This window comes from Eschscholzia californica, unplaced genomic scaffold (genome assembly GCF_041429995.1).
Source record: "Eschscholzia californica isolate CP2 unplaced genomic scaffold, dmEscCali1.0.p SCAF_2, whole genome shotgun sequence".
Lineage (NCBI taxonomy): Eukaryota > Viridiplantae > Streptophyta > Magnoliopsida > Ranunculales > Papaveraceae > Eschscholzia > Eschscholzia californica.
The window spans coordinates 18001222-18023466 of NW_028238309.1; the positions used below are offsets into that span (position 1 = coordinate 18001222).

Genomic DNA, 22245 nt, shown 5'->3' on the forward strand with positions numbered 1-22245 from the left:
TCAGACTACACATAATCGTAGGTTTATCATTATGGATTCCCGGACTTCGACACCTCTCTCACTTATTTGTTTCCCGATTCTTGTTCCTCCGACTCTTCTCTTGAATCTCTCTCGCCCGTTTTACTTATATTGTTTAGTTAGTTTTGCTTGCTTTCTTGTTTTGTTACTAATTCAATCTAAAACCTCCCATTTCCCTTTGTTCCTCTTCCATTTTAGTCTAAGTTAGCTTGAAATGTCTAGACCGGTGGATATGACCGTCCGATATCCGAATTACCCTCCTATCCTTGGATCGACTCCGGTTTTACCGGTTACTATCAACTATATAAACTGAAAACTTATAGATATTTTTGTAATTTGTCTTTCTTAGAAATCATCGCACCACTTTTCACCTTGGAATAAGTCTAATAAACCGAACCAAGCAAATCTCTCCTGTTTCTATGGGATTGTTTACTTTCTTCACCGTTTTTCTTGATTATTTTTTTTTTATCATAAGAGAGTACATTTTCATGTAATACCCAACCAAGACTAATAATGTGAGATTTAAACCCACCTAATTAAAACCTTTACAACCAAGATTTGAAAGTAAACTAAACTTCCACGTGGGTATACGGCCTCCACTCCTAATCCTGTTATTTCTGGAAAACACAGATGCTTGCCCAACAAACAGGCGACCTAACTATTCTAAAAGGCAGGCACCACTTATTTTCTATTCCACTCCATTTATAAGTAAAAGCTCAATCTACTAGAACTGAACCCAAATCACTAAAATAATGGCTACTATGGCTTTCTCTACCAATTTTTCATCTTCAATACCTTCTCATTGTTTCAATGTTAAAAATTCTTCTCCTTCAATGGGTTGTCTCAATATTTCCACAAAATTATCATTTGGGTCTTCAAAATCTACCTTTGTTCACCATGGGTTCTCTCTCTTATCTTCCCAATTCCCCAGTTTTCAATCAAAATCTCTTAAAACTACTGGTGGTGTTTATGCCAGAGCAGCAACTGAGAAGAGTGTTCATGATTTCACTGTTAAGGTATAATTTTCCCTCTCTTTCTCTTAGAATTTGATAATTGCAGGAACCCTCATTTACTTTCTCCATGGGTACTCTTGGATGCAAGATGTTTATGAATAATTTGAAGTACTAGAAATGCTCTTATATTTGCTAGATTAGAACAATTTTATTGATTAACTTGCTTAACTTTTCTTGATTACAACTTCATTTTTTTTTCTTCTACTTAGATTGCTTAACAAAACTTATTGCATACACCTCTAATTATAGTATTATACTAGAGGGTTCTAGACTTCTAGCTAATCTAGGAAGACCTAGATAATTCTTTTTGGAACTTGCAAACACATTTCTTCGACTGAACCACGTTAAATTATCGTGTCCACTATTTCAATTTATCTATCCAATTATCACATAATCGTGAATTTAACATTTTTATTTGACTTTTTCTAGACTTATCTCTTAGTCAATTCAAACCATAATCTTGAAAAATCTTCTTAATTAAAGAGCTATCTAGGAAAATTGCAAATTAGTTATTTTCAGTAGTTACTAGATAGAATCTTTTACTTTAAAAAAGGATGTAAGTAAGGAAAATGTCGCAGTTTGTTGATCTCTAGATTGGGTAAGGTTTACATAAAATATAATTGGTAAGAACACATCTTTGTTGTTAACTATTGTATGAAATTTCTAGTTCTAGCACTTAATTTTGGAAGAAATAGTGCAAAAGTACAAGCATCTCTCTCTCTCTCTCTCTCTCTCTCTCTCTCTCTCTCTCTCTCTCTCTCTCGCACTTTTAGATTCTTTCATTATGTTAAATTGTCACTTGAAGGATTGAACTAAAAGAAAGTGATACAGATTCTTTGATGGATTTATTTGGTGCAGGATATTGAAGGAAAGGATGTTCCTTTGAGCAACTTCAAAGGGAAGGTTCTCTTGATTGTTAATGTTGCGTCTAAATGGTAAACCTTGTCTTTCAAAATGTTATTGAGATATGTTACTTTATTTTGCTTAGGCGGATATTATCCATCTTTTTCTCAAATACAAAATAGAATTGTATTCTGAGCACCTATACTTTACTGTTCTTGCCTTATAAGATTTTTTTGTGCTGAATGTCAGTGGTTTGACTACATCTAACTACACAGAACTCTCCCACGTCTACGAAAAGTACAAACCTCAAGGTGTGTATGGTAACTTATCGTTGATTTCTTGTAATCTTTGTGTGTAGTTGGTGATTCGAACTTGTATGACATCTTGCATTGTGTTTAGTCTACTAGTTTATATTTGTTAACGGTTACTCATGTAATGTTTACTTTAGTACCACATCTACCAAAAAGTAGTTTACAACTTTCATAATCTGGTTTGACTACATCTAACTACACACAAAGATTAGTGGTACTCATGGAAACCGAACTTGTATGACATCTTTTTCTCATTTATACCCAGTATAATAGTTTACAACTTTCATTATCTGGCCCATGCTAGTACTCATTGGTGGTTTGCAGACCTACTTAAGATATGGGTCATTTCTGTTGAAGATAAGTGGAACCACTTACAACAGAATAAAAAATGACGAAGCAGTTGAAAAAATGCTTCAAACATGAATCGGGTTTTAAATCGTTACATAATCATTACATTTTTCACTTCATCCCTATTGATATGCATCAGCAAAGATTAAACAATAAGTTAAATAACATTACGTTGCCATATCTGTCACTACTTACATTTGGCATGTTGGAAGCGGACCCTTAGCTGGGTTCTTTTTCCTCTTTTTTAAGGGACCTAAAGACGTCGAAATCAGGAGTTCTCCGGTTCGCTGGATGGTTCTTGAATTTAGACTCAGGGTTCGCGTAATTCGGTTTCCAACTGAATGAGTAATGAGGTTTAAAATTGGGTATAAATGTAAAACTAGCTCCAACTGAAGTTGTGAGCTTTACTTTAGTACCACATCTACCAAAAAGTAGAAAAAGGATTCCCATATGAACCAGTCACCTATTGTTAAGGTAGTGACTAAGGTAACGATAAAGTGCTTTGCGCGGTTTGTAAAATGCAAACCACGAGCTTGGGTGTTTAGGGCGCATTGGGGCACTTTAGTGGCTCACTTCTCATGCGCGATTGGAGCCTTACTGTTGTGTAGATCTAGAGTGATTGGAGCTTTACTGTTTTGCAACTAGTTAAGCGATGGTTAGTTGTGCCTAAGCAATTGGAAAGGTTTATCACCTCACTTAGCTCTTCGGATTACACAGTTCTGAACATCTATTCTGTTTTTAGTACCGGGACCATCTCATTATAATTTGATTATGTCCTATGCGCTCATATAGCACAAACATTTTCAACACGGGCAATTCGCCTTCTTCTTGCAGGAGTTGGAGCTGTAACATGAAGACAAATTTCGAAATACTATAAGATCATAGTTACTGAAAAGGGTGTCAAACGTGAACTATTACCCAAAACCCAGATGGAACCAAGACCCTCATTTTCAAATCTGTTATATTGTATCCGTGGCATTTATACCATGTCCGGAATTTTCTTTCGCTAGGGTTTAAGTCAGGTTGACCCTACCAATCGAGTACTCATATAATAAATATATATCTTGTGTTAAAATGCAGAGAATGGGTTTCACTGAGAAGTGATGACATTTGTGTTGAGACTTGAGACTTGATAGGCTGCAGTTGGCAAAAAGAATTGATAACCCCAAGTGAAACGAGTGAACGAATCGAAAAAGTTATTTAGATTCTTAAATCTTGTACCTTGGACCTGTGGGGTATTCTGGTTCCCGAAACATAATTCGTTTAATTGTTGAATACCTAATAGAGTCGATTACGTATTTGGATTTGTTGGTGATCGAATTAAAATCTACTCACAGACCTAGGTGTATTAGGTAGAATGTTGAAGTAATTTTTGTGTTGTTAAGCTCATAAAATACAATCGTAAGACCTGAAACCTGAAATTCCTTATGTCGAATCTCATATGCAGGATTTGAGATTCTAGCTTTCCCTTGCAACCAGTTTGGAGGGCAAGAACCAGGATCAAATCCAGAGATTAAGCAATTTGCATGTACAAGGTTCAAAGCAGAATTCCCAATATTTGACAAGGTAAGAAATTCAGTTACCTATTCTTACCTATGTTCATGACATACACACATCATTTCTTCATACTAAATGTTGCTCGCACAATAGGTTGACGTGAATGGGCCAACTACGGCTCCAGTTTACCAGTTTCTCAAGTCAAGTGCAGGAGGTTTTTTGGGTGATCTAATCAAGTGGAACTTTGAGAAGTTCTTGATTGACAAAAACGGAAAAGTTGTTGAGAGATACCCACCTACAACTTCCCCATTCCAGATTGAGGTACGCGTCTTTAAGAACTTCAGATGTTACTCAACTGTTGGGTCATGAAAGTTAAAACTTCCAAATATTTTCAAGGATTAGAATGACCTTGATACCTTAGCAATAATTGGCAACTAAGAAACATCAAAGTAGGTCTTCATGCTTGAAATTTTGCAAATATTGGCTGCCCAAGTTGCGCTTTGTTTATGCTTTTTGTGTAATAAATTTAGGTGCGACCATACGAAACAATTTGGTACTAAGCCTAGTTGAATTTGCCAACAAATTATTTTTGTGGTAGTATACGCTTATACAACATAAAGAACTAATTACTAACGTGGGCTGTGAATGTTCGTGAAGTTTGTTGCAAGCGGAGCACACAACAAATGTCACAAAAATTAAGAAAAATCAGGAAAATAAGCTAAGACGTTAAGAACTCGATTAGTTTATTTACTCAATAGTCCCTATTCTTCAAAAAATAGAAAATCTCATGGACCCGGGTCAATCTATCAGGGAGTTCATCAACACGACTACAATACTCATCTTGTCCTGAAAAATCTAATTCATCAAGAAATATGATAGTAATAATGCAGTATGCCCACACTTGGATGCATTTTATTGGCATTTTTGTTGCATAGCTAACCATCTTGAGATGTGTAATTGCGGCGTTCTAAATTACACGGTTGGGTAGTTTCTCTGTACGATGAGGGAACATCGTGTTCCCACGTTACTTGTTCCTTATTCAAACTCTACTTATCCTCTAGACCAGCTTCCACAAGCCTCTTTTCTTTTTCAGTAGAGAGGGTGTAGAATCTCAGTCAATGTTGCTAATATTTAAATTTACTCGTATTCCTCACTCTATGTTTTCTTTTATTGCAGAAGGATATCAAGAAGCTCCTTGCAGTTTGAGTTCGCTCCACAGACGAATATTAATTGTTCCTAAAAAGTGTTATACTTGATTTTATTGTGTTATACTTGTATGAAGTGTTGTTATATGTAAAACTCATAAATTTTAGTCGTACTTCGTGGTCAACCGTTCTATTAGTAGTCTCTTAATTCCATCTGATATGAGTTCTTTTGTGGGCCGTTCATTTGTTATAGACCGATTGAGCAACTATTTGGTGATTCTTTTGATTAGTTGTTCCACAAATAATGAACGATCCATTCAGGCTCTATTGAAGTGAAACATGAGTTGTTTAGGTTCTTTTTGTTAAATATTATGTAAAACAATTGTAGAATGAGAAACTCTATTGAAACTTTCCTTCCCCTTCCTTAAATCTTGAAATACTTCCGTCTCAAGTTGTTCGTTTTTCTCTCTGAACAATGAAGTTCGGACACCATATTAAATCACATATAATTTATTTAAAAATTTCCAACATCAAAAGAAATCAAAGTCCATTCATCAAATTAGGGCATTTGGGAGGGGTTAGTTTCAATCGAGAGAGGGGACCAGAACAGAAGAGTAGTTAAGAAAAAAAGAGAACTGTTTGCTGAGAGTGAAGTGGAGCACAGAAAAAAGTTATCGCAGTTAGAAGATGGGATTTACCATTTCTTTTTTGTGATAAATAAAGTTATGCTTTTTGTTTTCCGCACATTTTTTTCCACTTGATTTTTAGGAAAATTGATTTTCCTTACCTACTTTTTCTAGGTGACAAACAAACAGTGGCCTGGCTGAATATTTGGAGGCCCGGTGCGAAGTTTTAATCGGGGCCCTTTATATCGCAATAAGCCAATAAAAAATAGCATACACCCAAAACTATAAACATTAATATAAATGCATCCATACAACAAACTAAACATATAATTACAGAATTTTCATCAAAAATAGGCATTAATTATTTTTGTTTAAAGATTAATATAAAAACAAAAGAAAACAACATTAATTTTGTAAAGAAAATTTTGAACCTGTTAAATTAAAGGAGGAGTAAAAGAGAAAGAAAGATTAGAGAATGGAGAGGAAGAAGAATTGAAACGTCAAATGTTTGATTTTGTTCTTTTATATTTAGCTTCATATTTGACTTATGAGATAACAAAAATAAGTCATCCAGAGTACTTACTAACTATTTAGAAGTTATTGGTTGGGGGCTACGAAACAATATCAAATAATATCGTTGCCTTAAAACATCATAGAAATGAACTCCTCCTTGCCTCCTCGTAAAAGAAAAGAAAAAAAGGGGCTTAGAGGTCTCGAACACGCGACCTGTATGGTCCTACACAAGGAATGAACCAACTGAGCCAAATCAATTTGATGTCACTTATACGTTGTTTCTTCTTAAACATACTGCGATGTATAAACTTTTCAGAATATGGGGCCCCTTGGGTGAGGGAGGCCCGGTGCGACCGCACCTCCCGCACCCCCTCACCCACGCCCCTGCAAACAAACCCTCAATGGAATAGTAATGTAGAAAACATATGGACCACCCAATGGATATAATTGATGGTACCTTTTTTTTTGTTGAACTAATTGATGGTACCTTACTTTATCACTTTACAACTCTCCACTAAATACAACTACACCAATGGAAGAAGCACCAAACCTCTAAATGGAAGACATTCACCACCTTCTTCAACCTCTCATCACCACTCCCTCCTCCACCACCACCATCACCTCCTCATCCAAGGACGGAGACTGTAATTCAACCATTAAAAGCATCATAATCCGCTTCACATTTGTCATCTTCATTGCCATTATCTCATTATGGGGAAATCATGAAGCATCAAAAGGGTTTGAGATATCCATCATCAATGATGCTTCCGAAACTCTAGAGGGTCGGCAGTTTAACCTCTTGTACATGTCAAACGATAAAATAACAAGAATTGTTATTCAAACAAGTGAATTCGCCGAAAATATTCTCTACCCTATTAGTAGTAGTGAATCTCATCGTCGGAACAAACGAATAGGCCATGTTACTATTAAGCTCTCCGGCAGGAATCAGACAGACCGGGTGGTTGTCGAATCCGTTAGCGATGAAGAATTTGTGATTCATATTAGTCATGTTTTGATGGGAGATAGAGATGTAGATAGGGCAATTGTATCGGCAGTGCAGAGAGGTATTGTACGTGTATGGCTTTGGAATGATGAGGAGTATGGGGTACCTCAAAATCTTATGAATGGTATAGAAGAATATGTTTGTGTCTCTGCAGGAATTATTGACTCAGAGTCAGATTCCGGCAAGGATTTGTCACCGGAATTATCTGACTGTACATGTTGGACAGATAAGAATCCAGTGGATGTAGCAAGAATATTGAGTTATTGTGAGAGAATAAACAGTGGGTTTATAGGACGGTTGAATCATGCCATCATGGACTATCAATGGCTCGATTTGTGTAAATGAACGGTGGATGTAGCAAGAATCTTTTTATGTATATTGATTGATTACTAGGACTGTAAACGGTAGTTTATCAGATCGAATATAGGCATATCCGTATCCGATAAGCTATTCGACATCAGATAATTATCCGACGGTTATTATATATCAATATCTGAATCCGACTTCGATAATATTGACGGATATATATCCGAAATAAAAAAGAAAATTTATATTTTGAGTTTATATTTTTAACCGTTAAATCTAAATAACAAATCTCAACCATCTATTTTATATGTTAATAGGGTATAGCCCGTGCGCTAGGGCACAGACTGTTGTATCAATCATATTTAATTAAATTGTAGGTGAAATCAAGCAAATTGTGATAAACTTATCTTATCAAGAAATGTAATACTTTTTTTTTTGTTGAACTAAGAAATGTAATACTCGGTACAAAATATTAATATAAAGATAAACCAATAATCTTGTAATAAAGTCTTTTACATTAAGAAATAATATATAAGTTGAGATTTAGATAAATCAAACGTAATACATTAATCATGGTACAGTAAGAAAATAAGAAAAACTTATACAGTTTCAGTTCTTTTACATAACTTTTTCAATATGAGAGAAAGGGTGATTTTTTTTTTGTCTCCGTAACACTCATAAACTTGATCTCCAAAATACTCCATTTGCATTTCCCGTAGAAGCAACAAACAACATTTCAATTACCATGAAAGAAATGTAGGTATAACAGAACTGTAGAGATTAAAGTTTCATTTTTTTTCTTAATCACTTCCAGACTTCACTAACATTGACGAATCAAAACCATAACTTCTTCTTGTATCTCCCCCTGGGACTTGGGTGAATGACCAACAAAACATAAGATATCAAAAATATAAACTAAACGGAACGGAAATTATGGTAAAACCCGTTTACTAAATATCGGATTTTACCATAACTGTTTTGAGTTAATTCCTATATGGCCCCCTACTTTGTGACCAGCTTCCTTTATGGCCCCTTTTTTTTTCGTAAATTCAAATATGGCCCCATTTTCTTAACACCGTCAGTCAACTTTTATGGTTAATCTTTTTGTTTACATATTTACCCTTCTTATAAGAATGATTTCAAAATTCAAAATTGACCCCCTTTTAAATTTGGGTCAATTTCCAAAAACTTATAGCTACTTTAGAAAAAACTAGGGGGCCATAATAGAATACATATAAATTTTTTTTAAAAACACCTCATCTCTCCCTCTCTTTCCTCCATCTCATCGCCTCTCTCCTCCACATCATGTATTTCGCCACCTCATCATCTTCTCCGATGAAGGTCGCCGGCCGACCAAATTTTCCAGCGACTTTCAAATTTATTTATTTTTTTATCTTTCTCTAACTAATCTTTCTCTCCCATCTCTCTTTCTCTCATTTTTTTTTCTCTCTCTCTCTCTCATTTCTTTCTCTCATCTCTCTATAATTGCGGCGATCGCTGGAATAACCAGACCGAGATCTGGCTTCAACCAGACCGGGATCTGGTTTTAACCAGCCAAATCGAGATTGAAGGTCTGGTTATTCCGGCGAAGGGGCTCCTCCCCTTCGCCGGAATTATAGTGAGATGAGAGAGAGAGAGAAATTAGAGAGAGAAAGAGAGAAATTAAAGAGAGAGAGAGAGAGAAATGAGAGAGAGATTAGTTAGAGAAAGATAAAAAAAATAAAAATTTTTGAAGGTCGCCGGAAAATTTGGCCGGCCGGCGACCTTCATCGGAGAAGATGATGAGGTGGCGAGATACACGATGTGGAGGAGAGAGAGGGAGAGATGAGGTGTTTTTAATTTTTTTTTATATGCATTCTATTTTGGCCCCCTAGTTTTTTCTAAAGTAGCTATAAGTTTTTGGAAATTGACCCAAATTTAAAAGGGGGTCAATTTTGAATTTTGAAATCATTCTTATAAGAAGGGTAAATATGGAAACAAAAAGATTAACCATAAAAGTTGACTGACGGTGTTAAGAAAAGGGGGCCATATTTGAATTTACGAAAAAAAGGAGGCCATAAAGGAAGCTGGTCACAAAGTAAGGGGCCATATAGGAATTAACTCAACTGTTTTTGATACTTTTCTTTTTGGAGTTGGACTATGGAGTAGCCAAAACCTTAATTGGATAATCCATTAACACAACTCTGGAGTCCCTAGCGGCGATACACAATGTCTACCAACGCCTGCACGAAAAGTAATAATAGCAGGAATTATAGATGCACATTGGCTCCTCTTTATCTGCAACAAAAGTTCAGAAACATGTCGGCAGAGGAAAGTTTTACCAGAACTCAGAAAGAAGCTTCACCCTCCATTTATAATTCTGCATGATGGGTTGAACCTTTTTTGCTGTGTTATTGTGATCTTCTTTGCTTCATCTTCTCCAAACTTTTTAAGAACTTTAACTTCCCAGACTTTGTTAAGATAACCAAGATCCAGATGAAAACAAAAAATAATCATCCAATCCTATAACCAATTTATTGTAAAATCTACACTTTTTTCATTGTCAAAGATGACATTATGGTTATCCATGACACAATGGACAACCATAGAATACAGTTTATCACACACCAGTACATTATTTAGTAAGGAACCACAAATTTTTGAAGAAAAAGGAGTGAACTTTTCTAGATAGATCTATAATTTATTGAAGGCATTCATGAATAAAACAAATTCATGAATTGTCACTTACCTAATTGAAGGAAAATACTAAATAAATAGGTAGTACCTAAAATATATGAAAACAACAAAAGCTAGGTTGTACATAAGCAAGAAACTTGAAAAATCAAATCCTAACTTCTAGCTAGATGGAGAAACACCTGATGCCTGTTAAAACGATTCAATAGACTAAATCACATCATTCAATCTCTTATAGAAATATATGGTGGATTAAGAAAGAAACTAAGAAATTCAAAAGAAACCAAATCCCCTGACCATATTGCTTCAATTGTGGATAATATCTTTTCTCAATGTGGTGCAAATAGTTCCAAACTGCTTTGTTGTAATTGAAACATCCACTCCTACATATAGATTTTTTATAGATATATGTAAATCAATAATACAACACGTATTATATTGGTACAAATCTTACTTAAGCATAATAAAGTATTCATAGTTCTAACCATATATATATATATATATATATATATATGTATATGTATACATATACTTAATAACAATAGCAATTGCCAAAATATCTAACATCATGGAATATCATCATGATATGTGGATGGGGATATAACTGCATCATTAATAAATGTAGTAACTGAACGTATGAATGCACAATTCCGAAATAACGTAAATCAAATCATAAAAGTTCGAAAAGCAGACTTCAAATTTATCTTGGGAACACAGAAGCTGAAAAATATCTTCTTTACATTCAATCATGCTCTACTACTATTACATACTCTAGCCACCAAAATTATGAATATTCAGAGAAGCAAACAAAGGGCTATGAAATTCAAATCTAACGGAGTAAATCAAGAGAGAGGAAGAGGCTAAATATTAGTTATATCTAGATGGAACCCCTTTTATGTTTGAAGCAATAGAAATACCTCTTTCGGTGATTGAATCTCCAATGGTATATGAACTTAATAAGTAATGGTACAGTAAAATATCATCCATATTCCCTCTCTTCATAAACGTACACACTTATAATGGATACTACTTACAAAGAGTTCATAACTTGAAAGGAACCAATATGTTTGAGCTTCCACGATGTTGGAGTCAATATCTAACATGAGTATTATTACCTGAGACAGTAAAATATTAAAAAGGAGTTTGACCATTACGTTGACTAGTACTATATCATAAACAAATTTGCAAGCATGTGAATTATCAGGTCTATGGCGGTAGAGAGTGACTTGATTGTGGAACAAATTATCAAAAAGGTTAACCACACTTATTTCTAGTGGTCTACTACCGTATTTGATTCAATACAATCCTATTCATTGTTCTCATAGGCATTTCTTTAAACATTTTCATGAATAACCAAGCTGTTAGAAGAACCCAATTCCGTTATTATTCTAAAAAATGGTCTATTGCCCTATTTGATTCTATACAACCCTATTCAAACACCTAAAATTTTTTATCAACGAATCAGTAAATTGTAGATACACTTCAGAACATCATTCACAACTGAAAACCCTAATTCAGAACATTATAAACAACGAATCAGGAAATTTATTTTAAGACTATAGTAAGAATAATTTGATTGAAGACTAACAACAATTTGATTTAAGACTAACAATTATTTGGTTTAAGACTAACAATTATTTGGTTTAAGACTAACAATCAGTAAGAATAATTTCATGATCAACTTAAAGAAAAAATTAAGAACAATAATTTGAAGATAGGGTTGGGCATGAAAGATTTAGGTTTTGGATGAGGAAAACCATATATCTCCATGTTTATTTATACTAGAAGAGAATTACAATGGATGGAAATAAATAACGTAAATATAGAAATAATCCTAATTCTAGTGCATTCATATCTTGGAGATATATATGAGAATATTTCCTTTGAATTTCTTGGGGTAGGAATATTTGACTTGAAACCTCTTTTACGCTTATTACCCTCCGCAAATTGAACGGAGGATCAAACCAAAAGTTCAATTTGAGAAATAACTTCATGGGGAGAAACTTCATGATACGATTCTTTGGCATATCCTTCATTGTAATTTAGGACAGTGGTAACGAGCAAACATGACATAATCACAACAGATTTAGAGGTCATTTAATAAAAAGGTTGCACTTAGTGAACATAACCACTCTAGGTTCAGAGGCCCATGTCAACAAATTGCACTTAGTGAACATAATCACAATGGATTCAGAGGTTTATAGTAAAAATAATCAGCGTCAAAACTGAGGTAATAATTGACGTCTGAGAAGATTTCCCAATTGGGAAGAAACAAAATAACTGCTCCTGCCAGAACTGCCCCTTTTTACGATTATTTTATGATACCGATTTTCCACCATTACATAACTAACTTGAATAATAACCATTAACATGAATTGAGTAACACAGTGATGATCATCCTGAATATCTTTCCTTAGATTGATTATGATCTATTTACTAGCAACTACTCCCATATAATTATCATCCAAACTACGATTTGTTGAATCAAATATAATGAGAAAAAAAATTAGGATATTGACCTAATTTAATTGAAATTGGTAAAGAAAAACAAAATTTAATGATTCTGGCGGATGGTAGTCATTAAAGTGGCTACCGCCACCGGTTAAGTGGAAACAAAATATGATCGAAACTACACTCTTTTAAGTTTTCTAGGCTCAGATACCATTTAGGTTTTGCATGAGGAAAACCATATACCTCCATGTTTATTTATACTACAAGAGAATTACAATAGATGAAAATAAATAACGTAAATATAGAAATAATCCTAATTCTAATGCATTCATATCTTGGAGATATATATGAGAATATTTTCTTTGAATTTCTTTGTAGGAGTATTTGACTTGAATACCTCTTTTACCCTTATTAGAGCACTAACTAGAAACCTTAGTGGAATTGAAGTTCAATGAAAAGAAAGTGAAGAACTCCAATTGAAATCTAAGTAGAACTCCTCTTATTTTCACCATAAATACTTGAAATTTGAGTAGAAAAATAGAGAAGTTTCTCAAATTAGAACCCTTGCTCTCCAAGTCAAATCTGAATAGAAGCTTTTCACAAAAAATTCTTCTTATTTATCTTGCCCTAAATGAATCTTAGAGAGAGACATTTCAGTTTCTTTTTTCTTGCCCTAAACGAATCTAGGGAGAGATGAAATTTAGAAATGACCTCAATTGAGACAAATTGAGTATCGTTAGATTATGATCTGTAAACACCATTAGAAAATTTATTTTTTCTTGCCCTAAACGAATCTAGAGAGAGATGAAATTTAGAAATTACGTCAATAGATTTCAAAATCAAAACACCAAAACACCAAAACGAATTGATAGGGACGAAATGAGTTTCTTATAGATTATCATCCGTAAACACCATTAGAAAATTTCTTTCTTGCCCTAAACGTATCTAGAGAGAGAGATGAAATTTAGAAATTACCTCAAAACGAATTGCGAGAGGCGAATTGAGTTTCTGTAAAATTTTGGTTTATGAAGTGGCATAAATGAACAACTAGATAGAAAAAAGAAAGGAAGATTATATATGGAACTTCATACAAATTTCATTTGTTGAGTAAAAATTCTTTAACTTTTTTCTAATGTTATTTCCAAGTAGGGTCTCCATGGATTATTCAAACTAACAACACCAAATTTATTGGAGGTTCAATTTTCGGAGTTCTTTTGATAGAAAACAAGATGTAATTTATTGGAGGTTCAAGCTAACAACACCAAATTCAATAACCATGGATTCCACCACCTCTAGGAATCGAGCCTAGAATCTCTAGGGTTTTGGAGTTTATGTCTACACAATCAACCACTTGGGCAACCAAGTGTTGGCTCATACTCAAATTATAAAATGGGTCAAATATCCAATTACTAAACTATTTGATGATTCTTTCGATTAGTCGTTCGAGAAATAATGAACGATCCATTCAAGCTTCATTGAGGCGAAAAACGAGTTGTTTAGGTTCTTTTTGTTAAATATTTTGTAAAACAATTCTAAAATGAGAAACTCTATTGAAACTTTCCTTCTCGCCCTTCTCAAATCTTGAAATATCTTCAGTCCCATATTGTTCGTTTTGCTCTCTGAACCATAAAGCCTAGACACCATATACAAATCACATAAAATTAGTTCAAAATTTCCAACGTTAGAAGAAATCAAAGTCCATTCACCAAATTTGGCCATTGTATGGGCCGAACTCGCCGGTCAAGAAGTCAATTGGACCGTGCTGTTGACCGGAAATCAGACCTTCACCTGGTAATATTTTTACGGGCACCGACGACGTCTTTGGGCTAACCTGTGATAAGAGACAGAACACACGTGACCGTGAGGCCTTTGGGGGACACTGGAATGGTGTCTGCCAAAGGGACTCTGCCGGTCAAGTCTGTAAGCTTGCAAGAGAAGTAATAGATACGTGAATGATATCCCTGGCATGTTACTGTTGGTGGGATTCTACATTGGAGAGTCGCCCTCAACCAAGCCTGCAGGTTGTCGATTCAACCTCATCTCCGAAGATCTTGCCACGTGCCACTTGATTAGGTCGGTCAAAGACCCCACGTCACCTCAAATATCTCGAAGTCATCTGTGACTACGAAGAGTCTAAAGTCGAGTCGGCGTAATTGTACGGTCAAGTTACTCTAGGCAACAGATCGACGGCTAGAACGAGTCTCCCTTAGGGTTCGAAGTAACCCTCGACCCCAAGTATTTCAGATTTGATAGACTCCACGAGTTCACCAGTCGGCTATAAATAAAAGGAGACTCAGGCTCAAAAGGGCATCAAATATCAGCTAGAACCCTACTGAACAGTCTTCTCTTTCCCACTTGTTATCTTCTAATCAGTACTCTAGACCATGATAACCTACCTTCGAACTCCAGTAAACTTGAAGCTCTTCTAGAATCGCCCATCCGATTCACTTCTCCATTAGCCAGAATCTCCTATCGAGTCTACTGAACTTATTTCCTCTCTTGAACTTATCATCTTCTAGTAAATCATTCCAGACGATAATATTCTGTCTTTAAGCTTCAACACACTTGAAGCTCTGTTAGCACCTCTGATCGAGTCTACCTCTAGACCTGCTCCAGGAGACCAACTTGACCAACTATCCCGTAGAGTCGAACTTCTGGCCACTCTACGAGCTGAGCCACCCTCCGACGATACAACACGGTGACATCCTCAACATTCCATTTATTTACTCTATTTATAGTTTGCTGACTTGACCATCGGAGACCCCTTGGCCGGCACCATCCCTGTGTCCCCAAGACTTCACAGTTTCTACTTGTTTTTTATCTGTCTACAGGTCCAACCAGAATTTCGTCCATCTCAAGGTCTAAAGCCTAAGTTGTCGGTGGCCCAACAATCGACCTTTTGTTAATTGTGTGATTTTCTACCGCCCACAGTTTGGCACCCACCGTGGTGCCCCTTCAACTAACATCTCGAACGACCTCATAAATGGAAGAAGACATGATAGCCTCACCAAACGATGTCTCGACCCAAATCGCTGAACTCACAACTCAAATGCGAGAAAACTCCCAAAAGTTTAAAGGCTGGGAGAAAGACAATGCTCTGATTCGAGCAGAGAACCACTTACTCAGAGAAAAAGTCTCTAAACTCACCATGACGGTTCCAACAGGACCTAGGTTCCGAACTCCAGTTTACTCGATGCGACCTTTGGCGACCCATGAAGCAGGAAACTCCTCTAGCCAACCAACCACCCAGTCTGGCACCATTGATGGCTCGATTTCGAGTCAATGGCTAATATTACGGTTCCAACAACGACGTATCTGAAGAAGATGTCCTTCGACCAAGGATGCAAAGCGAGCAATTTGTCGATAGGATAATTGATGAGAACATCATCAAGTCCGGATGATTTAGGAATTGTAATGTTTAGCTAGACACCAACTACGATCGTCGAATCGCGAAGCGATTCGCGGCTAACTTCGTCCGGATCCTACAACAGGTTACACAAAGAGTGTCAAATTGATCGGAATATATGACTAGAGGGATGAGACATATACATTGGGAAACCCATAAGATATGTTCAAAAGGCCTAAAAGAAGTTTAGGCAAAGATAGTACAAAAGGCCCGAAAGGAGGGATTTTGGGTCGGGGCACCAAAGGGATGTTTTGGGCCCAAGAGGAGGGCCGAACATACATAATAGGGTGCCCATAAGGGTCCGGCCAGATCTGTGTGGGATCCCTACGACCACAACAAGGAAAGAGATAAAAATAGAAAGTAGTTTCTATTTTGGACTATTTTCTTAATCTTATTCAAAGGGACTTTTTAAGAATCTAATTAAGGTTGGATTCTAAGTTAGAACTCTATATAAGGTCTCTTAGGGACTTGAATAAGGTGTGGAATTTCTCAAGAAGCTTTCTTACTCTACAACAACAAGTAGAGAAGAGAAAGTGAGCTAATTCCCAACTATCTATCTATTCAAAGAAGAAGGTGTTCTTCATCTAACCACCATTGCTGTTCTAGCTAGCAACAAGGTGGGAGATCAAGGTGATTGCTTGGTGTCCCAAGTAGAGGAGCTACAATTGGAGCGCTTGGTCTTCTCAATAGCAATCGGAAATTAAGGTTCGAGGGAAAACTAGCGATAAAGGTATTTATACAACTAGTTTTCTTAGTTCATCATTATTAGCTTATGCATGAGATCCTGGGAATACTAGTGTTAGACATGAGATGTCTGAGATTCCGCTTTAGAACACTAGTAGATACCATAACCCGACAGTGGCGTCAGAGCCTCTCACACAAAGCTAATTTTGGCTAAGTTTCAGACCAATCTATGCTAGTTTAGATAGATAGTTATGTCTAAAAGTGTTCTGGGCATGCCAATTTGATAATTTTGAATGTGAATTAAAGATTAATCAAATTGATTTTCGAAATTGTTCATTGGAAAAGTTTCAGAAACATCACTTTTGATCCAAATTGGTTTTGATTAAGAGTTGTTTTTCAAGTTTTAAAAGTTTTGAAAAACAAAATTTGGTTTTTTAGAAAGAGTTCTAAAGGTGGGAGTAGCAACTTCTAAGTTGCAAAAAGAAAAAAAAAGGAGCAGCTAGGCTGGGGAGTTTTTTGAAACTCCTAAAACCGACCAGGAAAGCTATTGGAAGCTTCATGGCTGGACCGACCTAGAGGACGCGTCTCAGTCTGGGAGACCGAGAGCGCCTAGGTTGCGTCTAGAAAGCTCCTGGACGCGTCCAGAGAGTCCGAATAGGTCTCGGTCTTAGAGACCGAGACTCCAAAAACACGGACTCCACCAGACGCGTCTAGGACGTGGATGGGATAATTCTGGAGCGTCTCGGTTTTACTCGAGACATCCAGAACAGGTCTGGTCTTGGCCAAACGCGTCTAGGACGCGTCTGGGCCATTAGACTCGCATCCTGGCCTAGGGCCAGGACGCGTCCTAGCCGAGACAAGCATGGACCAAGACATGTCGGCCTATGGATGTGCCATGTTCTGTCCATGCTAGGGGCCATCTATTGGTCTAGGCCGGGACCAAGTCTTGGGCTTTTGTCAAGACTTGTCCCAGGTCATTTCAAGCTATTTCATGGACCTTGATTCTAGTGAGAGTTTTATCCGATTTTCTCCCGATTCCAACCAAATATTTCCGAAATCGACCCGGGCCGTTCATGAGCCCAAACGAAATATCTCTTAAAATTGATTTTAGAAATCATAAAAGTCAAAACCAAGAGGGACCATTAATCGAATTCTTCAAATAAAGACTTAAGGTTCGTATGTGCATTAGAGATGTCGACAAAAGTATCTCCCGGATCATCATGCATATACAATTGTTAGCCTAGAATATTATATGATTGCATGTGATGTGAATGCGGGAACTAGTATGGGCATAGAATTTGTTTTATTCTATTCTTGTTTTTAAGCATGGATGGGTGCAATTTGTAATAATTTTAATTTCAACTTTATACGATCTGCGAATAGTTTGAGTCTTGTAATTAGAGTTTAGGGTATATGAGCCCATTGAAGATACTCAAGGAAGGAGTCCTAATTCGAGTAGGAGAAATCAATGGAGGTTCAAAGATGGCGATCTAGACGAATCAAAAGGCGAAACGAGAACAACGAAAGGAGATTAGATCCTCTAGGTTAGGGATCATACTAGGATCCATATGTGCTTGATTTACTTGCTTGCGCGCATTTACTTATTTACTTACGTTTTATGTCATGGATGGTTAAACTAAATAGTTCACTATAACGCATGCTAGACAAAACGTAAAAGTCCCTAAAAGTAATTTTGAGTGTGGTGCCTATCCATAACAACACACTCGTTGATCCCTTGTTCCTAATGGTGAGTCAGCCTCAGCTCGGGACTGGACGTGCACATCATGGGACAAAACGTGCTGGCCCCGTGCCAAAAGTGTTTTGGCCGGGCCAAATTGAGTTTTTCTCACTTTTGCTCGGGCCATTTGTGTTTTTCTTGCTTTTCCATCCTTCCTTGAGCATTCTAGGGTTGTTTTAAGTTACCTTGATTAATTCTAGGGTAATTTTAGCTACAATAGTTGTTAATTCCTAGGGAGATAACGCACCAAATAAGAGGAAGTCATGCTTTCATGCACATTTGTGGTATATTTATGATTGAATCCTCTTATAAGTGATTGAATATTGTCTAATAATCTCTCTAGTTCTTAATTACTACATGTTTTCCTATTCTTACTCTTAGATACAAGTGAATTAAGTCAAGTACTATGCCATGATCATGATTTTAGACTCGATCTCACTTCCGATTGAATGTTTATGTACGAAAGGATCCATGAGTAGCTAAGTCTCTTGTCTAGGGGTTTGTGACAAAGTCTTGATATGTTATTGTGAGTGTTTATTTTGGTACGATTCTTGAATTTGATGCACATCTCATTTTCGATTAAATGTCTAAACCCATTTCATGTTGTATGTCATGCATCCATCATAGTTATTCGTTAGGCATTATTCCCGATGAAGACTCGATGTTACTTGAACATGTCATTCTCTAACTAGGTATCATCACGAGATATACGCTAATATTTAGGTTGCCTACCTTAAAGTCGAGAATAGCTCGAATTCGAACTCGAACCAAAGGAAACATACACATGATCATTTCAAGATGAATTCTCAAATCCTTGACCTCTCTCATATTTAGAATAAAACCCTAGCCTCCCACTAAGATTTAGTTAATAGTTTAAGTTCAGTTATTTCTTTTGTTACTTAATTGATCAAAAACCCCCGTTTATCTTTGTTCCTTTACTTTTTAGTCTAAGTTAACATTTAATATCTAAACCGGTAGATAAAACCCTTCGATATCCAAACTACCTTCCCATCCTTGGATCGATCCCGGCTTTGCCGGATTACTACTTGATACCTCCGCTTGGGTGTGCAACCTTTTCGGGTGCATCAAGTTCTTGGCGCCGCTGCCGGGGATAGGTTTAGTAGTTTGGATATTGTTTGTTCGTTTTGTTCATTAGTTTAGTGTTACTTGCTTCTTAGACGTTTTTACTTTATTTGTTTATATTGTTTCTTACTTTTTTTTTTTAGGTATTTTTTTTATCGCAAAGAGCCAAAAAGAGACATTGGAGTGGAGGAAAAGAAAAGAATCAAGAAGGGTAGAAAGTGAGAAGCGGAACAAAGCAAGAGGCTTTCGCTAGTATCGTATTATATTATCTCTTTCTTACTTGTGTGTGATTAGTTGGAAAAGTGTTAGTTTCCATTCATAGCTTGTGTGTTATCATCATTGAACATAGTTTCATAGTATCGTCTACCTGGTACAAATGACACATTATTATAATGATTGGCTTTACGATGAGGATGGTGACTACATTAGTGATCCCCATGCCATTAATACTAGTCGACCACCTAGAATTCTCCAGGACAATAGACATGCATATAGGCACGGTCTGACTAGTAATGGGAATATGCATTTTGAACCTGACCGACCTCGGATGACCATGGGTGAATACCGACAGATGTATAGAGACGGTCAGACTAGAGATGGATATGGTCTTAGTGATTATGAGTATGAGGGTAACCAACCCCATAAGAGTCTTCGAGACTATCAACAAGCATTTGGGATGACCACACCTTTATATATGAATTTTCCATTTGATGATGGCCGTATGATGGGTCATGAAAATGTCCCATCTGAGTCATTTAATTTAGCCAAGTTAGTCGGTTTCGAGTCTTTATTATAATAAAATGGTTGGTTTTCTTGATTAGGTGTGTTTTGCGGAGTTAGGTGTGAAAAACGGTTAAAAACGAGGAAAAGATGCATGAAGGGTATTTTGGAGTCAAGGACAATCTGGTAATTTGGCCAAGGTCAGTGCGTGGTTGAAAAGTAGAGGTTGAGACGAGTCCGTAGGAGAAAACGGAAGTCAAATCGGAGTCCGGACGAAGGAATAAACCAAGGTCAAAGTTGGGTCAAATGCTGTTGACTTGGTGGGGTACTTTCGGTAGAAATTCTGGCGCGCGGTACACCAAGGAACACGTGGCGTTCTCCGGAGGCCGGTCCATCTAAATCCCGTATTCTCGCTCAGCAACAAAATGGACCGTAAGAGCATGATTCGGTGGAGCGCGCTGCAGCTTAATTTGGTGGTCCCGATCCAACGTTTTAATCTCAGCCGGTCGTTCCCGCGTTTTCAAGATCTACGGCTGCTGACAGTCCCGTGCTTTATCATTATCCCGTGCATCCGAAGCAGCCTAGATCCCGTACTCCCAGACGCGTGTCATCACTCTCGTCCCTCCAGATCCGCGTTTTCAAGATCTGACGGTTTTGGATGGTCCCGTAATTAATCTGTTCCCGTGTCACCGTAGCAACATAGCCTCCATACACCTGGACGCGTGGCCCCTTCTCAAGCTATCCAGATCCGCGTACACCTTTCATCCGACGGCATCTGTGCATTCCACAACTTAATACCTTGATCCCCCTCACACAATAGTCTTCAAATCCCTTTCACCCAGCCGACCAATTTAGTGTTTTTTGTATTTTAACCCTTTAAATCCCAAAAGTAACCCTTCCTTTTCATCCTTTTTACCATTTAACCCAACCAAAACCAAAACCCACCTATAAATAAATCATTTTCTCCTCCATTAAAACCTAGACTTCAATAACCCTCTCAAATGGCTTCCTTATCTAATTTCTAAGCCACTTCTCTTTCTATCTTCTAACCCTAATCCCCCATTCTTTTCTTCTACTTCCTCTTACCTAATCTTTCTTCTCTACTACTAAATCCATTTCTTTTCCATTCTTTTTCCATCTTCTTCTCTACTACTATTATTTCTTCCATTAATAGTCTTCTCCTTCTTTCTTCCATATTCTTCTATCATCTTTACCCACTTCACCTCTTCTTCCCAACTTCTTTCTAGATCTAATTTCTTCCTTCTCTTTCTTTTTCTTATTTGGGTTGCAATAAAATAGCTATTACTTGGATTTCTTGGAGTACAATTCTTGAACACAAATGGAGCAAATCTTGGATAAAATGAAGATACATGGGAATATGGATTTTGAACATTCTTGGTGATCTCTTTCCATTAATTTCTTAGTATTTTCATTTATTTTACAATGTCAATGAATGTTACTCTAAATTCCATGTATAGTTAACTTAGCAATCTAAGGTTGTGAATGAAACCCATTTTGGATCTTTATAATACTTGTTCTTGATTAATTAAATCCTTTGATGTGCTTCAATGCCTATTGATTGTCATTTCATGTTGATTCTATAACCTTATTATCATTCATGTATTATAATTAGATATTTCATGCTTTTATTGATTTATTAGATGAGATATGCCTTTTAGATCTTGAATGATAGTGTAGGAAATTAGTTTTATATGGTAGTCAATCATACATTCTTAATTATAAAATTGTTTTATCTAGAATATCATCCGGAATCCAAATAGTTCATTATATTGGATCCCGAGTAAATACAAAAGAGATTTAAGTGATTAAGTGCTTGTTTTATAAAGTGGAGTGTGTGTGTATGTTA

General features: G+C 36.5%; 2 protein-coding genes across 2 annotated transcripts; both read left to right on the forward strand.

Annotated features, from left to right (window-relative positions):
- Positions 1–548: 548 nt before the first annotated feature.
- Positions 549–5493, forward strand: LOC147556628 (putative phospholipid hydroperoxide glutathione peroxidase). The gene is made up of 6 exons (XM_086657552.1): positions 549–1034; positions 1890–1966; positions 2124–2185; positions 3981–4099; positions 4184–4351; positions 5207–5493. Exons 1-6 carry the CDS (start codon positions 771–773, stop codon positions 5234–5236), a joined length of 720 nt encoding a protein of 239 aa, XP_086513678.1. The 5' UTR covers positions 549–770; the 3' UTR covers positions 5237–5493.
- A 1301-nt stretch (positions 5494–6794) lies between these two features.
- On the forward strand, positions 6795–7881 carry LOC147556629 (Plant basic secretory protein (BSP) family protein). The gene has a single exon (XM_086657550.1). The coding sequence runs from the start codon at positions 6871–6873 to the stop codon at positions 7660–7662; it is 792 nt and encodes a 263-aa protein (XP_086513676.1). The 5' UTR covers positions 6795–6870; the 3' UTR covers positions 7663–7881.
- The last annotated feature ends 14364 nt before the right edge of the window (positions 7882–22245 follow it).

Coding starts and splice junctions, on each gene's coding strand:
- LOC147556628 (XM_086657552.1), top strand. CDS start 771: ATGGCTACTATGGCTTTCTCTACCAATTTTTCATCTTCAATACCTTCT. Junction 1,035..1,889: donor TTCATGATTTCACTGTTAAG/GTATAATTTTCC, acceptor TATTTGGTGCAG/GATATTGAAGGAAAGGATGT. Junction 1,967..2,123: donor GTTAATGTTGCGTCTAAATG/GTAAACCTTGTC, acceptor GCTGAATGTCAG/TGGTTTGACTACATCTAACT.
- LOC147556629 (XM_086657550.1), top strand. CDS start 6,871: ATGGAAGACATTCACCACCTTCTTCAACCTCTCATCACCACTCCCTCC.